General features: G+C 31.3%; 3 protein-coding genes across 4 annotated transcripts; 1 reads left to right on the forward strand and 2 right to left on the reverse strand.

Moving 5' to 3' along the window:
• Positions 1-62: 62 nt before the first annotated feature.
• LOC100800623 (caffeoylshikimate esterase) lies at positions 63-5,006 on the reverse strand. Of its 2 annotated transcripts, XM_006606490.4 has the most exons (9): positions 4,900-5,006; positions 4,784-4,813; positions 4,217-4,246; positions 3,970-4,096; positions 3,703-3,849; positions 3,468-3,598; positions 1,196-1,333; positions 709-807; positions 63-613 (listed from the first exon to the last, which is right to left on the reverse strand). In XM_006606490.4, exons 1-9 carry the CDS (start codon positions 4,900-4,902, stop codon positions 335-337), a joined length of 984 nt encoding a protein of 327 aa, XP_006606553.1. In that variant the 5' UTR covers positions 4,903-5,006; the 3' UTR covers positions 63-334. The 2 variants fall into 2 exon arrangements, with proteins under 2 accessions (XP_006606553.1, XP_006606554.1); XM_006606491.4 differs by lacking the exons at positions 4,784-4,813; positions 4,900-5,006 and adding an exon at positions 4,360-4,749.
• Positions 5,007-10,307: 5,301 nt separating this feature from the next.
• LOC100801539 (60S ribosomal protein L35) lies at positions 10,308-12,491 on the forward strand. The gene is made up of 4 exons (XM_003556495.4): positions 10,308-10,550; positions 10,644-10,779; positions 10,866-11,022; positions 12,235-12,491. Exons 1-4 carry the CDS (start codon positions 10,547-10,549, stop codon positions 12,307-12,309), a joined length of 372 nt encoding a protein of 123 aa, XP_003556543.1. The 5' UTR covers positions 10,308-10,546; the 3' UTR covers positions 12,310-12,491.
• Positions 12,492-14,520: 2,029 nt separating this feature from the next.
• LOC100802068 (probable pectate lyase 4) lies at positions 14,521-17,078 on the reverse strand. Its single transcript, XM_003556496.5, has 5 exons — positions 16,920-17,078; positions 16,366-16,717; positions 15,760-15,970; positions 15,583-15,651; positions 14,521-15,030 (listed from the first exon to the last, which is right to left on the reverse strand). The coding sequence occupies exons 1-5, from the start codon at positions 17,053-17,055 to the stop codon at positions 14,794-14,796; spliced, it is 1,005 nt and encodes a 334-aa protein (XP_003556544.1). The 5' UTR covers positions 17,056-17,078; the 3' UTR covers positions 14,521-14,793.
• Between the last annotated feature and the right edge of the window lie 1,593 nt (positions 17,079-18,671).

Here is an 18,671-nt window from a genome sequence, read left to right on the forward strand (position 1 = left end):
ATTCACCAATTACACATATTAGGTATTATTAACAAGTCAAATAAGAAATTGAGCCAATAATATAACCAAAGCAGGTGTTCCTTTATAAATTGACTTCAACTGTACACGGGCTTTAATGGGCATAGAAGAAAAAAAATACTTTTAAGTTATTTGTTCAGAACTTGGAGAGTAAACGAAATTGGGTTTCGGGACATACACGAGACGAGGTTATATAACAACCTTACCAGTCCATGTCGTCATGTCGTGCACACTGACTAGGCCTATTTATTCTTCCACTTGTTTTTCCAAAAACCTCCAAGGAAGACAAATTTCTTTGGTGGAGAAAAGCAAGTGGCTAGAGATCAGACTTGACCAAATGTTCGTGTTCTTCTTTTAGCTCTCTCTCCAATCTTGAATTTCCATGGTGAGTTTTCTGCTCTATCCAACCAATAATATCCGAGAATACAATCTGCAAATTTTCTGGTGGCTCTCCATACAATAGACCGTGCCACATCTTTGGATAAAACTTTAGTGTCTTATCTGAGCTTGCCGCCACATCATATAGTTGTTTGCTAACTGCTTTATCAGTCACTTGATCTTCCTCACCATGTAAAACTAGAAAAGGTAGTGATACCTAACCAAAATGGACATGGTTCGGTTCATCATCAGTTTTGCATTAAATTCATGACACTGAAGAGAGGGGAGTATTAGAAAATTAATTTGACAAACCTCATGCAGACTTTGCTCAATTTCTGTACTGACCCTCATAAGTTCGTAGGCTGTTCTCAAACGAGGGTTTCCTTTGTAGCAATATTGGTTGGCTCTAATCTGCAATACAAGAATAATAGATTTATCTTCTACCACAAATTGTAATCTATGGATCGTACTTTTTAGTTAATTAGTTACTTTAGTGTCTAGTATGTGCTACTAATTATATAGACACATGAATGATCAATTGTTTCAAATAGTTAGTAGTTAAACAAAATGACATTTGTCTTTGTTTTTTTTTAATGTGTAGTAATTAAAAATTTTAAATAACTTATTCATCGTCTTCAACTAATTAATTGAGTTTCACCTATTTAAGTAAACAAGTATCCATAAACTTGAACAAATAAAGTGTAACTATATATCTGTCTCCACGTGTATTTCAAAGTGATCCAGAAGTTCATTTTAATTAGCCATTATTAGTTCTGTGGAATAAAGTATGCTCAAACACCTCTTCTCTGACTTCAGGCACTTTAAAGGCGACATCAATGATATCTGGGATGGGAACTATTCTCCACGAGGGAACAACTTTGCTGAGTGCACTCAATACACTAACCACCACTGTGTTGGGTCTCATTTCTTCTGAAATCTGCATAACATTTACATATACTTCAATTACAAATAAATTACTTTATAGTAACGGTCTTGAAAATCAATCAAAATATTATTTTAATTGTTTGACAGAATAAAAAAAATTATACTATTAAAAAATAATTATTTTTCATTAAATTTAGGTAGAAGAGGGGGAAAAAATTCACCGTGGCAGTTGTATGCACCCAAATAAATCAATTCAGCATCGACAAAAGGTAATAACAAATCAGTTTAGAGGACGCATAAGTATTCTTGATTGGGTTTTACCTAAAAACATACATGTACCAAAAAATCAAGAAAAAATTATTAGAAATCAAATGCAATATTCAGAAAATTTTCAGGAATTAAAAACATATTAAAGTCTATTTGTAATTATATTTCATTCAAAATAATTTTTATTTGTTATTTAAAATTATTGTTTGAATTAATTGATTATAATTAAATTGTTTATATAAGTCAGGCTATGTATTCTACATGTGACGCAATAGGTGGGGACGGGACGACTATTATAACGGTTTAGCTTAGAAAATTCAACGGATCTAAATGGTCAGACGCCTTCGATGTCAAATAGTAGTATCGGTCAAACGGATCCACTGATTTTTTTTTTTTTATGCACTGAATTATTTTGCTTTAACGAATCAACTAAAATATAGTATATAAAAATAGCTCTACTTCATATTTAAGCATGACGTAAGATTAAGGTTTAAGAACATTTTCTATTTTTAGTATTTTTATTTGAATTATATTGTCAAATAATCATATAACGAAATTTAAATTATCCATTTATCAATAGTTAAAACAAAAAACTATATGTATTTCTTGAGATATATTTTCCGATTCTATATTATAGAGAAAAAATAATGATTGATGATAAAATATTGATGCACACAATTCAATAAAAAAGGATTTTGATGCACCTCATCTAGATAGAGTAATACACAAAATAAACACTTCATAAATCGTGACCCACGGTAATTTTCTTTTTTGTAACGCTTACGTGATCGTCTCGCAAACAATTTTGTGCACAAAGGAATTGTGATGCCTATAATTTTTTTTTTATCTTTCTGTATATCTTACGTGATTGACTCGCAAACAATTAATATAGAATATCTCTTGATTATTTCAAAAAACATTGTGTTGTAAAATAAACTTGAAGATGTGCTGAAGTTAAGCCAATCTTGAAGCAGTAAATGCAGTTGCAGATATATACGTATATCACACGTTGGATACGGTATTGTCAACTAATATGCCATTAGATAAGAGTATCAACAACAGTCCATCAAACCGACCATTTATAAAATATAAATTGTGATATTTTTTCTTTTAAAAAGATATTATGCTTGTATAATATATGCAGTTTACAACAGACACTTCAGATTGTTAATAATATTATATTATTATGTTAACAGATAATCACAGGATGGAAATAGACATTTTAGATAACATGTTCAAAGACATGGATTTTTTTTTTTTGGTGGGGGAGTAGGTAAAGACATGGATATTGAAGATGTGCATGTGCCCAAGAAGAAAGAATATATGTATTCTATCAAAAACAAATCTGACTTATGATACACCAGTTATTGCAAATTTCTTTATATTGTCTTTCATATTCTCAGAGATAAATAAAAATATATATTCTTTAAAATCAAAGAGATAAATAAAAGGGAAAAGAAAAAAAACTATATGTCAATATCTACTTAATTTTCTCCAAAAATAAAAAAAAAATATCTACTTAATTTGATTGGGCCCAAATATGCTGGCACTGAACATCACGGAATGCGCGCACCAATGACCAATAAACAACACCCAAAAGGAGAAATAAAAAAGAGTGACGATGCAATATTTTTATTTTCTAATTAAAATAAGATTTTAATAACTACGTAAAAAAAATTATACTATTAACCTGTTACCTGTCAAAACTCAATAAAATTATTATATACTTGTGATTGAATAATTATATTAACTTTTTTATATCAATAAAAAAAATTAGAAGTGATTGATTTTGTATAAAAAAAATAAATTCAAGAAATAAATAAATATATAGCAATAAAAAGAAGAGTGTGTAACGTATGAAGCACGTGTGTTAAATTTGATAGAATGAGAACAAAAATAATTGGAGAAAGGAATGGAACCTTGCACATGGGTGCAACCAAAATTGCCCCATCCCAGTATTGTGGCTTTTTCCTGTGCAAAAGTAGAGCCACAGCTCCTCCCATGGATTCCCCCATCAAGTACCTCATCTTTTTCTTGTTCTCTGCTTTCTCTGCAAATCAAAACATTCACCGATAAACAAATAGGCCACGTAATGGGGTTGGAAAATGTGTCCTTAGTTGCAGGCAACAAAAAATAGAGAAAGAAAATGCTGACCACAAATTGTGGTGAAATGTTCGGAGCAATCGTCGATTACAAAATCAAAATTCATAACAAGGCCTGGAACCCCTTCTGATTTTCCATGCCCTTCGTAATCAATCCCATACACTGCATAACCCGCTTTTGCGAGCCTTGTTGCTGTGCCTGTTTCAATATTTCATATTCATATCAATTATCATCACTATGAAAAATCTATATGACTATATGCAGTTTAATTAATTCTGATTGAAAATGAAGGAATTGAGAGGCCAATAAATTAATTACTTTTCATGGTGATGCTGCATTCCATGGCGTAGCCATGGCAGAGGAAGATTAACGCTTTTGGACTTCCATTCGCTGGAAGCCATCGGCATGCAAAAAGCTTCAAGCCTCGAGAATTCCAAACGTATTCCTTCAAAATTGTAAAGAAAATATGATTATATATATATATATATATAACCAAGTTAAGATTCTATTAGTTTTTTCTTTTCTCTTCATTGAATTAAGATAAGATATTGATGTTAATTGTTACCTCATCATATTTGATCTCAGCTTCACTCGCCTGCACACCATAGCACAAAGGAAACCCAAAACAAAATTAATAACGAATTAAGATGCATGATACTTAGAGAGAGAGAGAGAGAGAGAGAGAGAGAGAGGGAGAGAGAGAGAGACCATGAAGAATTATTAAGGTTGAACTCCAAAGTTTGTTTCGGACGGGGGTATTTTTCTTGTGAGAAGAGAGAAAAACAGAGTTGTTTGAAGAGTGAAGTGGGAGAGAGATTTTAGTGCATGAAAATTAGGAAATGAAAACACGTAAGTGTGGGGATAAGAATGACATTTAGCTTCCTCGTTTAATTTATTGACTAGCCAGATACAGAGAAAGGCGTGTTTTATTCAATCAAACAACGTTTCTACCTCTAGAGGCTTTGTCCACTCACAAATGCTTCTAATAACATTGTTCGCCTATTTTGATATTAATTACTAATTCTTAGTTAATACATAACTAATGATAATTATATACCAAGATTTTGGTTATTTTCTTTTCTTTTCCTTTGCATTTGATTGAATAAGATAAGATATTGATGTTAATTGTTACCTCTTCGTATTCGATCTCAGCTTCACTCGCCTGCACACGGAAAAGCAAAGGAAAATTAATTACGAATTAGGATGTGAAAATGATAATTATAAACAGATACAGAGAAAAAGAGAGACCATGAAGAAGGGTGTATTTTTGTTGAGAAAAAAAGAGGTTTGATTGGTGAAGTGGGAGAGAGAGAAATTAGAAAATGAAAACACTTTAAGAGTGGGGATAGGAATGACATTAGCTTCTCTTCATTTATATACTATGAAACAACGTTTCTCCCTCGAGGCTTGGTCCACTCACAAATGCTTCTTCTAAGATTGTTGACGTATTGATAACTAATAGTTATTTAACATAATTATTATGTACCATTATTTCGTTGATTATCGGGTTGGAAGAATTGGTTCAATTTTTTAATTCATAGAAGATTTGGTAAACAAAGAAAAATAAACCCAAATAAAAGTGGTTGAATGGATCAATAGAACAGGCAAAGAAGGTTGCATAGATTATATTTATATACTGTACGTTGATCCTTGACTTGAATCGCTCACGTTTTTGTGTATTCACATTCACAAGCAACTTGCCCTTAGTTTATTCAACTTTTCTTCGCGGGGGCGTTTCTTTTGACTCCTTTGTAACTATCAATTAAAGAGGGGACTTTGAGACACTACCGATTAAAGAGTTTATCACTTTAATTTTTTCACAATATGTGATTAGTGAGCTAAACTCCGAATAAATAATTTACACTTATGATATGATTAAAAGATATATTTTAAAAAAATAATATTGTGATTAAGTTTTCAAATGGTCATTTAATAGAGAAGTTACAAAGTATTATTTCTCATTTTTATGATTTGAAAAATGGAAATGCAAAGGGATTCCCAAAAGACACGCAAAGTTGCCCCATCTCCCATAACCGAGAGTAAGTCCAGAAGAAGCAACATGTTGAGGACAGTAGCATGACGGTATCCCAGCTTCTTGTAGTAGTACTTTATATTTTAGTTACCCTCCAATCACAAACACCACAGTGCAAAATATGATCCAGTTTCCCGTCACAGCTAATAAAAACATTTGAATCAGATTTAGAAGACAGCCATTTAGTTGCATACATAAATCACAAAATTTAAAATATATGATATGATTCCCCTTCGTGTTTCTCGAAGACGTCGAGTTCGTTCTCTTGCTTCTATCCATAAATCACACTATCACATTAAAAAAAATGCTAATTGAAAAACATTTGCGTCTTTTTTATTTAAACTTATTTCAGAGAAATAATTCTCTATAGTTATTAATTTTTTAAAAGTTATTTCTTCTAAAATAAATACTACGTACTAAACAACCCGTATTAAATGTTGCCATGTACTTCTTACTTGCATATTGTCATCTAATAATTAAAAAATTAAGAAAATTTCTAAAAAGATTTATATAACTCAACATGTGTCACGTCCAACAAAATCCAAGGAACTGAAACCCATAAAAACAAGGGAAAGAGATCATCACATTTGGTTAACTAAAGCCTGCTTCGTGTTTTACTTAACTAGTTTACTTTTCCCGGCCTCAAGCATTTGTAGCCTTAAGCCTTAACTATTCACATGAAAAAAGAAGGAGAAAAGGATGTGTATGTTTAGAAACAGGTTAGCCAGTTCCTTTGCACACTAGTTAAATTGCTGTACACCCAGTATAAGATTGACAATTCCAATATCGTTCTTTTCTAAAGTTGATATGGATTTATAATCAATAAGAATAAGCTTATGGATTCGCAATTAATTTTCATCTTATTATAATTAATTTTGATCTAATGATGTATTTTTTTTACATATATAAATTTTTATTACAAATTAATTATTACATCAAAATTAATTATCACAAAATTTATTATGTAAATTTACATGTGCATTAAATATATATTAAAAATTTTAGTGTTATATATAACGACATTAATTATTTTATAGCATAATTAGTCTATTATCTCAGTTGATTAAAGCGTTGGGTTAATAACCAAAATGCTCTTTGAGCATTTCACCTCATCCTTTCCTATCTTGTTACTCTTTTCTATTTTTCTTTCTTTATTTCTTTTATCCTTTCCTATGTCTCTTTCTTCATTCATTCATTTTTTCCTCCCTTCTCTTCGCTCATTCATGCATTCATGATTTTTCCAACCATTTCATGGCTGATGAGATATGAAAGCCTTGTTTTTGTTATTGAATAATTTTTTTGATTGTTTTGGGTTTGTAAGGAGTGCAATGATTTGTTAAATTAGGCTCAATGTCTGGAAAAGAACACGAGTTTGTGAGTGTGATTCAAAAGTCAAAAGTAAGTAAAGAAACATATGTTATATTGGGTTGCAAAAAGGGGGGGAAAAGTACAAACAATACAAAGACAAATTAGGATACAAGTCCACTAGAACCATAAATTGTAGGTATCCTTTTAAATTAAAAGGATTATCATTCATATATTAGTCATTTAAGCCCTAAAGAAAAAAAAACTATGGTTAACCAATTGACTAAAAACATGATAAAGCTAGGTCAAATTTTGTTAAAAATCAAAGATTAAGACCAAACAAATGTTGGCACCATCAAAACCCAATGAACGTCAAAATTATCATCGCAAACAAATGATACCAAGAACAAAAATACAACATCTGATGAAGTTTATAGAACACGACAAATATGTTTATTGGCTTGCACAACTAGACAATGAAGATGTCATCAAAGATATATTGTGGACAAATTCAAATTCCATCAAACTACTAAATTCATTTCCAATAGTATTGATTTGTGATACAACTTACAAGACAAACAAATATTGTCTTCTGTTGTTGAAAATTGTTGGTATCGCTCCAACAAGCATGACTTTTGTTGTTGCCTTAGCTTATTTAAGTTATGAGAGAACATATAATTTCGAATGAGCTTTAAGCAAACTGGAAGGATTGTTGGTGAAAGATAACGTTTTACCTCTGGTTATTGTCGGTGACAGGATCTTACTTTCATAAATGCATTGGAGACTGTGTTTCATTCTTCAACCAACTTGTTATGTGTGTTCCACGTTACAAAGAATGTCTATGCAAAATGAAAAATCATCGTGGATAAGGTTGAAGAGTGGAAAAATATCATGGATGCCTAGAAACTATTGTTGTAGTCTTTGGATGAAGAACCGTATAATGAACGCTTGAAAAACTTTACAAATCGGTCGCACGTTATAACGTATTTGTTGATTGTGTCCAAAATACATGGTTGACGTCTTTTAAGGAGACGTTTGCACAAGCATGGGCTAATCGAGTGATTCATCTTGAAAACACAACAACAAATAGGTATATAAATTATTTGACATTGATTTTTTTTAACGTTTCATTTTGTTAAATTTTTTTTTTTACATTTTATTTTGTTACATAATAGGGTTGAAGGCACACATGCGAGATCGAAGAGGTCACATCATGATAGCATGGGAGATTTGTGTAGTTGTTGAGATGCAATGAATAATATGCATGTCTTGCAACATATGGTGATTAAATGCATGTTTGGTTTGGTGTTAGGGAATTGATTATGAGTTCATAATTGAATTTGGATACATTTTCACATGTTTGATTTTATGATGATGAAGAATTCATAATTGATTATGGGTGAAGCAATTTTGAGTAGCTTTCGAGTTGGATCTAAAATGTTGTACTGAATTTTACTCTTAACTTTATTTTTGTATAAAACATCCAAACATAAACTACACCACTTCAAAATAAATTTTAACCAAAATTAAAATTTCATTCAAAATCAATTTTGTCAACGCTCATTCAAATACACACTAAGGGTTCATTTCATAAAAACACAAATGTGGTAGAGCACATGTTTAATTCCTTGCTATATAACAAGTTACGTGGCTTTGTATCAAGAGAAGCACAAGACATCCTTTTCCATGAATTACAACGGATTGACACCATAGGTATTGACTGTTTTCCTTGTGACTGCACACTTAAAGTTAATCACGGTTTACCATGTACTTGTGAACTTAAACAATTGATTAGTATATATGGTTCTATTTCCTTGATGTCTAGTCATGTACATTGAAAGATGTTATCCATTTGTAGTTCAAAAGACACAGGTGACTCTTGGGTGAACTTAATCCTAACACATGAGGTTGATGCATTGCTAAAGAGATTTTCACAATTAGACGTTTACGATAAAATTACCTTAAAGAGTAAAGTCTGTCAACTTGCATTTTCAAATATCACTTCAATGTGTCCCCTCCAGAGAAAGTTAAACAATGGTGCATCAAAGTCTGTGAAATCTGCTAGACGCAAACCTTCAATGTTGGATCATTGTCCCGGTAAGTTGCAACAGTACATTATGAACGCTAAAGATGTCATACTGGATGAAAATTATTGTTATAGGACAGTTACATCTTTGTTAGGCCAGGGTGACGAGTCTTGGTCCACTTATCTAGGCTTGAAGTTGGACCTTCTTTCCACTTAGGAGACCCATGTCAGCTGTATCTTGTCTTATTGCAATTGAATTTGTCAATGGAAATCACTTTCTGCATGTATACAATATTAAATAAAGATAACATTTACTTTTGTAAGTTAATATTGATTTATTCGTTAACTTAGACTTTTGTATGATAATGTACATTTTTTTAAGGGATGATTGTCCCTTGTCTTTTGTTGTACCACAATGGAAAAAATATTACACACCCAAAACCTGTTCATGGCAAAAGTATTACATGAAACACGTTTAAGTTTCAACTTAATAAAATTTCAATCAACTAAAGGATCTCAATATGTACTTGACGTTTATAAGGATTAAAATAATTTTAAACATTTAATATGTATTTAATTAATTTTATGAATGTGTATTTCAATACGCAGTAGACATTTATATGAAATTTTATTTATACATGAGTTTTTTCTTTTTGTGAAACCTATTTTGTGTAACCATTAGAAAAACAAACAAAAAAATGAAATCACAATTCCATTATGTAATTTTTTTATTTTCTGTAAAAAAAATTGCAACAGAAGTATGATTCCACTATACACTGTGCAACAAAATCACACTTCTGTTGTACATGTCATACATAGCTCTCTTATACAATAGAATCATATCCGTTGTGTATTTTAGGTGAGGGTAAACTTGGAATTTTTGAATGATGGTAGGGGCCCCTTGTATATTAAGATCTTGATTTATGCATCTCTCCATTCAAAAAATAAAAATAAAAGAATTGAACCGTTTTTTGTACTTTTTAAAAAAAAATTTGTTAAATGTTAGTTGATCATGTATTTTATTATAGTTTGATGATTTAGAATATGATTTCTTATTTGATGCATTTGAATTCCATATTTGAGTTGTAATAGAAAAATAACCGTTGATGTCACAATGAAAGAAATCATTGTAAAAGTAAGAAAAAAATCATATATAATAGTTTATGATTGGATGATATTGTAAATCTCTTTTACATTATTACTACATAACCTATTTTTTCATTGGAAAATTTATAAATAAAAAAACGAAATAAGATGTATAAATAAAAAGAGAGGACACAAAAAGGAATCCCCTTTGCAATTTGACGTTGGAGCCCAATTTAACGAAGTGAGCCTTTTCAACCCAAAGGTGAGATCCTAAATCCAACCCAAGAAAAAAAAAAACATAGGTGTTATTCAAACCGGGCCGAATCGAAACAGAACTCTATATAAATAAAAAAACCTAAAACTGAGGTTCGTCCCTTATTTAACTCTAGGGTTTACAGAGAAGCTAAGAGGCGCAGCCGTAGCAAAAGCTCGTGGAATTGCTAGCAATGGGTAATTTCTGAAACCGTTGTTCTGTGTTCGTTCGTTCATTGTTGTTGTGATGAATTGGTGTAAATGATAAAAGGCATTGTTTTTGTTGTGCAGCGAGGATCAAGGTTTACGAGCTGAGGCAGAAGACGAAGGCTGATCTGCTGAATCAACTGAAGGACCTGAAGGCGGAGCTTGCCTTGCTTCGTGTTGCTAAGGTCACCGGTGGTGCCCCTAACAAGCTTTCCAAGATGTAATAACCTAATCTAAATAAATTTTTGTTTGTTTTGCCTATGAGGTGTTTGTGTTAATTACTTATTTTGAAATTGGGGTTTGCAGAAAGGTGGTGAGGTTGAACATTGCCCAGGTTTTGACGGTGATTTCTCAGAAGCAGAAGGCTGCGTTGAGGGATGCCTACAAGAATAAGAAGTACTTGCCTCTCGATCTCCGCCCTAAGAAGACCAGGGCTATTCGCAGGAGGCTTACTAAGCACCAGGTATTGTTGTTATCATTATTGTCGCTACTGTTATTCTTCTTTATTTGAGTGATTATCTGATTTAGTTTTGTGTAATATGCCTTGAATGTGTGTCATCTTTAATATGCTGCTCCAGAGAAACTTTTATCGGTTATTTATTTAAGTTATCTATCCATTCTACTCGGATCAATTTGTGTGCTTGTTTCTGTGCGTTTTACGAAATACTTGTTTCTTGTTCAAATTCCAATTTAATATTCCCCAGTGCCCTTCTGCACTGTTTGGTTAGAGTGAAGGTGAGAGGCCAAAAGTACCTTCCATCTAATATTGGGGGTTGGTTTTGCATCCTTCCCCTCATTTGAAGCAAATAGTTTTGAATTATTATTCTTTTATCAACAAAAATAGTTTTATATTATTTTAATAATTTGGATATACATTGGCAGCTTCTAAGTACTAATTTCAGTCATAGCCCTAACTTTGTTCCAGGAATACCATTTAGTTTACCTGGTCCTGTTTGAACAACCTTAGTTAATCTTGTCTTTCTTTATTAAATTCAGTACGATCTTCATAAGGTTCTTATTAATGAAATTTGATGGGATCCGTAGAAGAAACTTGTCTTCCGTTTATCAATAGGATTCCAAGTACTTGGATCAACCAACAGCTTGATTCTAGCTGAGCTTCTCATTTTCTTAAGTTCACAAAAAAATATTCAATTTGAATTAATTTTTTAATATAATATAATCCATAACAATTTCTTCATTCCGACCACAAATGCTTGAAATTTTGAGTTTCATTAACTGCTATACCCGCAATCTTTGAAGGAGCTGTTATGTGGGTGCTGAAGACCTGAGTTCAAAATGTATTATAAAGTGTGTAAAGGGTAGCAGCAGTTCTCCATTCACGTTACCTAATCTATATGGAATAAATATCATGGTTGGGAATTATTATTTTCAGATGGATATAAATGTTTCTTTGTACTATTAATTTTAAATTAAGAAAAATAACCTTGATTAGGATTTGTACAAAGTCTTTTGAATTTTTATGGAAACAAACAAATCCTAAATTTCCTCATGCACTATTTTAAACAGGAAAATACAACTAGTTGTTCTGCTCTTTATTGTTAATTTTTATAAATAGTAATTTATATGTTACGGTTGTAGGATGTGCCTTATTCTTTTGTAATTGTCTTGCTTCTATATTTGTTGCTCATAAGCTTTTGCATTTCTTGTTATTCAGGCATCATTGAAGACAGAGAGGGAGAAGAAGAAAGAGTTATATTTCCCACTAAGGAAATATGCTATCAAGGTGTAACTTTAGAGCAATCTTATCGGTTAATTGGACATTTACCTCCTTTATACTCGACAAGTTTTGATATATCTCGTTTTGTAGTTTCATGTTTATTGCTTATTGGCTGTGTTAAACTTCATGTCTTCTTTAGACCTGGGGTTTCTTGAAGCTACCAGGATTTATGGGTATCGTTAGTTTCCGTTTAATATTGATGAATCCGTTGCATTTTTGTCATTTGTTTTTATCAGCATTTCCATCTGCATACATTTAGGTATAATGTCTCCACACATTTTTTACGTTTCACGATAGTACCTAAATTCCGCTCTACCAAGCATCTTCATATGGGTTATTTTCAATAATCATCTCTATTCGGTTAATTGAAAAACAAATAGTGTTCCAAGTAGGAAGTAGAAAAATAATATATTATAGGTTAAAATATGTTTTTCTTTCTTGTAACATAATAAAGTTTTTTTCCATTCTTCCATTTTTTTTTCCCATTCTTTGTCCTTGCAAAATTTCAAGAGTTTAATGTCTGATGGTGTGAAATAGTTTTAAATTTGTCACTTAATTATAAATTATTATTTAAATTATTTTGAATGTTAATAAACTTATTATACTATACATCATATGGTTGTTTGTTTGGAACACATTAAAAAATTTTATCCTGTTAGAGTGTGTAATTTTTTTTCACAAATTTTAATTTACTTTTTGGCATTTTTGATGGCTGTATTTTTTAATACAAAACGATCACTTCGCACCACCATCTCTTCCCTAAACACCACTGCACAGTAAATCCATCACTTCGACAATTTTGTCACCTCCTTCCTCGTGCGCACTGCCTTGACTTTGAGCCTCGCGTGACCCACCCACCATCACTGCCATCGCGCACAGCAACCCAAATCACCCAATATTTTTTTAGATGGTTTCAGAATTTTCAATTGTATGTACAATTAGATGGTGGACATCTGTTTCTGTTGTATGTAGTGGATCAGTTTCAAGACGAAACCCACAAAAGAACCAGGGGATCAAACAACTCAAAGAATAGGTCAACGACAAAGAAAGGAGATGGAGCTGCAGTAGTAACATGTTACAGGGGGTAATTTCAGTTTCATATAAAAGGTAAAATATTGTTTCGAATGGTGCTGCATAGGGATGGTGGGCGCCAATACTCCCTCAAATTTGGGATAAGTTTGTTTTTAGTCTTTCAAATTTAAAATAGATATTTTTAGTCCAGCAATATAAGAAATGTGTTTTAGTTCATTTACTTAAAAAAAAGGGTTATACACTTATAGTAAATTTTTTTTACATCGCCATTCAATTAAAATTAATATGTGGTAAGGTTATTAAATTTTATGATAAATTGATAATTACATTAAAAATCATATTAACAATATGTGATTAAATGATAATGTAAATGTGTTTTAGTTTGTTAACGTATGACCATTAAACTTTTACTCAATCATCTTTAAAGATTTTATATTTTTATTATTAAACACTTTATCACATGTATATACTTTTCTTTCAAATTTCATTTTGACGACGTTAAAGTAAAGGGGCATAGGCAAATAGAATGAAACAAGTTTGTTTTTAAATAACAGGACTAAAAAAGTCAATTTTAAATTTTGAAGGTCGAAAATAACTTATTCTAAATGAACAACTAAAAATATATTCTATCGCTTTTCATATAATGTGAACTTATAAATTTTTAACTTTTTTATTCTTAATATCTTATTTTCAATTTATTCTCTACTATTCTAGTGTTTAAAAACGTTTAATACTTACTCATTAAATATTATTTCTTTATAATATTAAATTAATAAAAATTTACATTATCTCATTTCATTTTATAAAAATATTTTAAAATGAGAATAAAATTAAAATATTCATTTCTTAATTTTTAAAGATGGTAACTTATTTGAATACACCCCCCAAATTTCAAGTCCTAGCATCATAATTTATTTACACTTATTATTGCTAGTTCAATAGCTAGTTTTACAATCAATTAATTAGCTTATAAAGTTTTAATTTCTAACTAATTTTGTGCTTTCAACTAGACAAAAACGCTCTTAATGTATCCTTTTCAAATCATCAACATAGATAAAGTGACCTTATTTTCATACTTCACAGACTTGCGTAAACAATCAAAGCCAAGGAATTTAACAATGTAAATTTATACGAGGTATATATAATTCTCTTGCTCGATCACCACCTCTAAATACTGCTAAAATAAAATTATTAAAAGAGGCTTGCCAGACCTCAAAAATTAGCTAAATATTTCAAACTTGAATAATCTGACAATGGAAATTATGATTGGGGACAGATATAAATACCAAAATGGAAAAGTGTCAGAACCACAAAATTGACTATGTTTACAGAATACAATAAATATGCTAGTACTACTCGAATTAAAATAACGGACAAAGTGAACCTTCAATCTTAAATGTGCTTGATGTAATGTCAATGGTTCCCACATAAACCAGAAGGTGTAGTCCTGCAATGCAATGAACCTTATTGAAGGACCATATTATCTACTGGCCTACAAATGGATTGCCAACCTGTACATAACAGGAGGACCTCTCTGAGAGAATGTCCAGCTGCTTCCATAGTCCATGTTGGGTAATATTCGCTAGGATGAAACATGGACTCTTCTCTGTTTTCTGTAAGCAAGCTTGGCTCAGCACCATTCAGAAACATGTCTCCTTCTGATATTATGAAGCCAGACTTCTGCTCCTCTTTATCTACCGCCTAAGGAAACATTTTCATCACAACCATTAGTAGCCATTGGGGGGGATACAGTGCTGCCCAATATGGCTGAACTGAAGAGTAAAAACTAAATGTTTATTGGCATTATTTGAGGCACAGCCTTATCACACAACTGTGTATTTGCCAAAACAAATATATATAATCAAATTGAATATTTCAAGAAGCAAGCCCAATTATTTACATATTACATATCGGGAACCATAACTAAGAAACATATTCATGACTCAAAAACTGAGTTATGTTATAACAACAATAATCTTATCTCACTAGGTGAGGTTCATTGTATGAAACACACCATGCCATTGAGTTCAGTTAAAAACCAAATTAGAGCTTCACCTCATATATTATGCTGACTTTAAATGTCAGCCTTTATTGCATGACTTATAAAGATGAAACTCTAATCTGAATTGAAGAACACTGAAAACACCTAAGGAATTGCATTTTAGCATTGTTCTCAGAGTAAATTTGAGAACATGATAGGCCATGAGCTGATGAACCTAACCAATTACAATAAAATGAAGAGAATTATTTTACCTTCTCAGTATAAAATTCAAAAGTCTTTTTCTTAGTTCCTGCTTCATATACATTACACTGAGAGTATATCTGTAAAATGATTTTCAAGAAATCAATTAGTCTCCTAAATCTTGCACATCAGTTAGCATGCAAAGAAAATTTTAAAAAAAGATCTAAGGATGATAGCAGCACACTCACCTGGGATTCCACACTGGCACAAACAGCATATATCCCCCAGTTTCTGGTGTAATTGTTGTACAGATGAACTTTTCCAAATCTCACACGAGGCTGTCTTTGCCGTGTTCCATCAAAGAAACAATGGTGAATGGTCACCCGGATGCATCTATCACCAATGTGAGTCGGGTCAGCTCCAATGAGCATGGTCTTGTCATGCTGCCCAAAGCAACACCTGGTGCCACAAAGCCAACTAAGTAACCCATTACAATAATGCACATTTGACCAACAGATTCAGATCCTCTAAAATAAACTGAGCAGCTCTCTTGAAAGGATAAAGTAAGAAATCTCAATGCGTGTTTGAAAATACACCAGTGATCCACATTTCACTAAATTATCACGTCAAAACACACTAAAAGCAACTAATGGCATTAGAGTTGTGTGGATGGGGATCCAAACACACTGTAAGTCATTGATGAAAAAATCAATTATTGATAGTATAACAAATCAAGCATTAATTTTGTCATCAACAACTGAGATTGCATACGTTACCCTTACTCACTTAATAGGAGTCGAATATGTGACAAACCACTATTGTAATACAATTGAAAATGGAGAAAATAAGCCCACCTAGATACAGTGATATCGGTGCTTTGTCTTGTAATGTCTATGAGGCCATCATCGTAATCACGAAGGGTGCATCGATCAATCCATATATGCCTAGAATTTGGTTTGATTTGAATGCCGTCTACATCATGACCCCTGCCACCCTCAAACTCAAGGTTGCATATGATTATGTGTTCACATTCTTTGAGCCTCAAACCCTTCCCAGTCAATTTGACCCTCTGCCCTCGGCCATCTATTGTCTTATATGAGGACACACTGAGGTACGATGAAAGATGAATCGTACCCGAAACCTCAAACACAATCCACAACGGTTCCTTTCTACGACAACCTTCGCGAAGGGACCCAGGGCCATCATCTGAATGAGTGATCACAATTCACAAACTATAATTCAACATATTGTTCACATTACACCATTGTCATTATTAATCTTCTATTCAATTGATTGATTAAAGGAAGATAACATATATAGATGCAATTGATTAAGGTCGTAAGTACTAATTAGGATTGTCATGCATACAATTAAATAAAACGCAGAAAAGAAAAGAGCATAAGGTGACCTGAAAGAGTGGTGACGAAATAGAGAGGACCGTGGAGGCCACCAATGGCGAGGCGGCCGAAACCCTCGGCGCGACCGGCCAAGGCCCTCAAACTGGAATCAACGTCGCCGTATGGCAGCTTCTGCATCCCCGCCATTTTACATAAGAAATTGTTTCTACGAATTTAATATAGCCCTCACAAAAATGAATTTAATATAGCATTTTATGCCACGTAATTTTACTGTCCACAGGCATGAATAAAGTTGGGTTTTTCACCAAAATGGTGCAATTTTCTAAATTAATTATTAGAATGAGTTTATTTTAAAAAATACTTTAAACATATTTTTAATCCTGATCAATATCTTTTTTAGTCCTTCCGTCATAGTATTGTTAATGAAATCTATCATATTTTATAGTTTAATCTTTAAATATAATTTCTAGTGACTAAAAATAGTTAAAATATGTCAAAATACAAAAACAATTTAACTCTCTCTCCCTCCCCATCGTGGTATAGTTCTTCTTTTACTTTTTAGTTAAGAATAAAAAAAAGCCCAAATTCCAAACCCTATTTCTCTCTCTATCCATTGTATTTAGATATTTTCTAACAGGTAAAAATTGTCAAAAATCGTATTGAATATTAAACTATAAAATATCACAAATTTTGTGAATGACACTTTAATGGAATAAAAAATATATTGATCAATTTTAAGAAACTAAAAAAATAACTTTTAATTTGAGGAACTAAAAAAATTACATATTTAAAAGATTAAAAATATATTTAAACCTTAAAAAAATAAGATGATAAGTAAGTCATATTTTAAAATACACTTTCATATAAAGAAGTAGTGCACTCAATGAGTTGACTACATATATTAAGTTTGTAAAAAAGAACCTATTTTAATCTCCATAAAATAAACTCTCGAGAAGAAACGAAAAACTTTAAGTGTGACTTAATCCTATATTAAGGATTTGTCTCATCGGCCTAAAGAAACAAAACTTGTGGAGATAACTCAAATCCCATAAGAAAGTAGTATTTTAAAACACCAATTTTCATTTAAGTTTTTTTTTTTAAATTGTGAGGGTTAAAAGCTATCAAAAATTGTTTCTTAGCTGCCACAAAATGGAAACTTATGTTTTTTTTTCTTAGTGAAGCAATTTGTGATAACTTTGTGCCCTCACAATTATTTTTAAAAAAAATTGAAAAGAAAAGTCGTGTTTGACTTCATATATAAAAAAATGTTTTGAATTTTTTAAAAAAATATGATTGTCCATGTTTAAAAGATTTCAAATTTAAGCACATAAACTTATTTTATTTAGGGTTTTTTTTAAAAATTAAATGTAGGTATAATTTTTTCTTTTTGGACTATTCGTGCATAGAATATTTTCTCTAAAACAAAAACACCGGAAGTTTTTTTTTCCTTTTTATATTAAATGCATGTCATCCTTAGATTAACACACAACCATTAAAATCATTAAATTTGACAATTTAATCAATAGATTTATGCCTTAACATTAGTGGTCATTAAGATGATAAAATAGATTCAAACTTTATGGGTATTCATAAAAATATCTATAAGTGGAAAGAATAATTATCGGTAATATAATTAAAATATGTTACTTAAGTAAATAATTTACATTATACATATACTTTTCTATAAAAAATAATTATATTTTCATAATTTTATGATTAATTGTAACAACCTAACAAATAATTATGTATAAATTTGTTTTACATTCTATTTAAGAATATTTAATTATTATTTACTTTTATGT

This window comes from Glycine max, chromosome 20 (genome assembly GCF_000004515.6).
Source record: "Glycine max cultivar Williams 82 chromosome 20, Glycine_max_v4.0, whole genome shotgun sequence".
Lineage (NCBI taxonomy): Eukaryota > Viridiplantae > Streptophyta > Magnoliopsida > Fabales > Fabaceae > Glycine > Glycine max.

Excerpts from the sequence above, each read along its gene's own strand:
- LOC100800623 (XM_006606490.4), bottom strand. Across the intron at positions 3,850-3,969 it reads ATGCAGCATCACCATGAAAA|GCACAGCAACAAGGCTCGCA; the intron begins GTAATTAATTTA and ends ATATTGAAACAG. Across the intron at positions 808-1,195 it reads TGCCTGAAGTCAGAGAAGAG|ATTAGAGCCAACCAATATTG; the intron begins GTGTTTGAGCAT and ends CTTGTATTGCAG.
- LOC100801539 (XM_003556495.4), top strand. Across the intron at positions 10,780-10,865 it reads CCTAACAAGCTTTCCAAGAT|AAAGGTGGTGAGGTTGAACA; the intron begins GTAATAACCTAA and ends TGGGGTTTGCAG. Across the intron at positions 11,023-12,234 it reads GGAGGCTTACTAAGCACCAG|GCATCATTGAAGACAGAGAG; the intron begins GTATTGTTGTTA and ends CTTGTTATTCAG.
- LOC100802068 (XM_003556496.5), bottom strand. The coding sequence starts at position 17,055 with ATGGCGGGGATGCAGAAGCTGCCATACGGCGACGTTGATTCCAGTTTG. Across the intron at positions 16,718-16,919 it reads TTTCGTCACCACTCTTTCAG|ATGATGGCCCTGGGTCCCTT; the intron begins GTCACCTTATGC and ends TCACTCATTCAG. Across the intron at positions 15,031-15,582 it reads TTGAATTTTATACTGAGAAG|GCGGTAGATAAAGAGGAGCA; the intron begins GTAAAATAATTC and ends ATGTTTCCTTAG.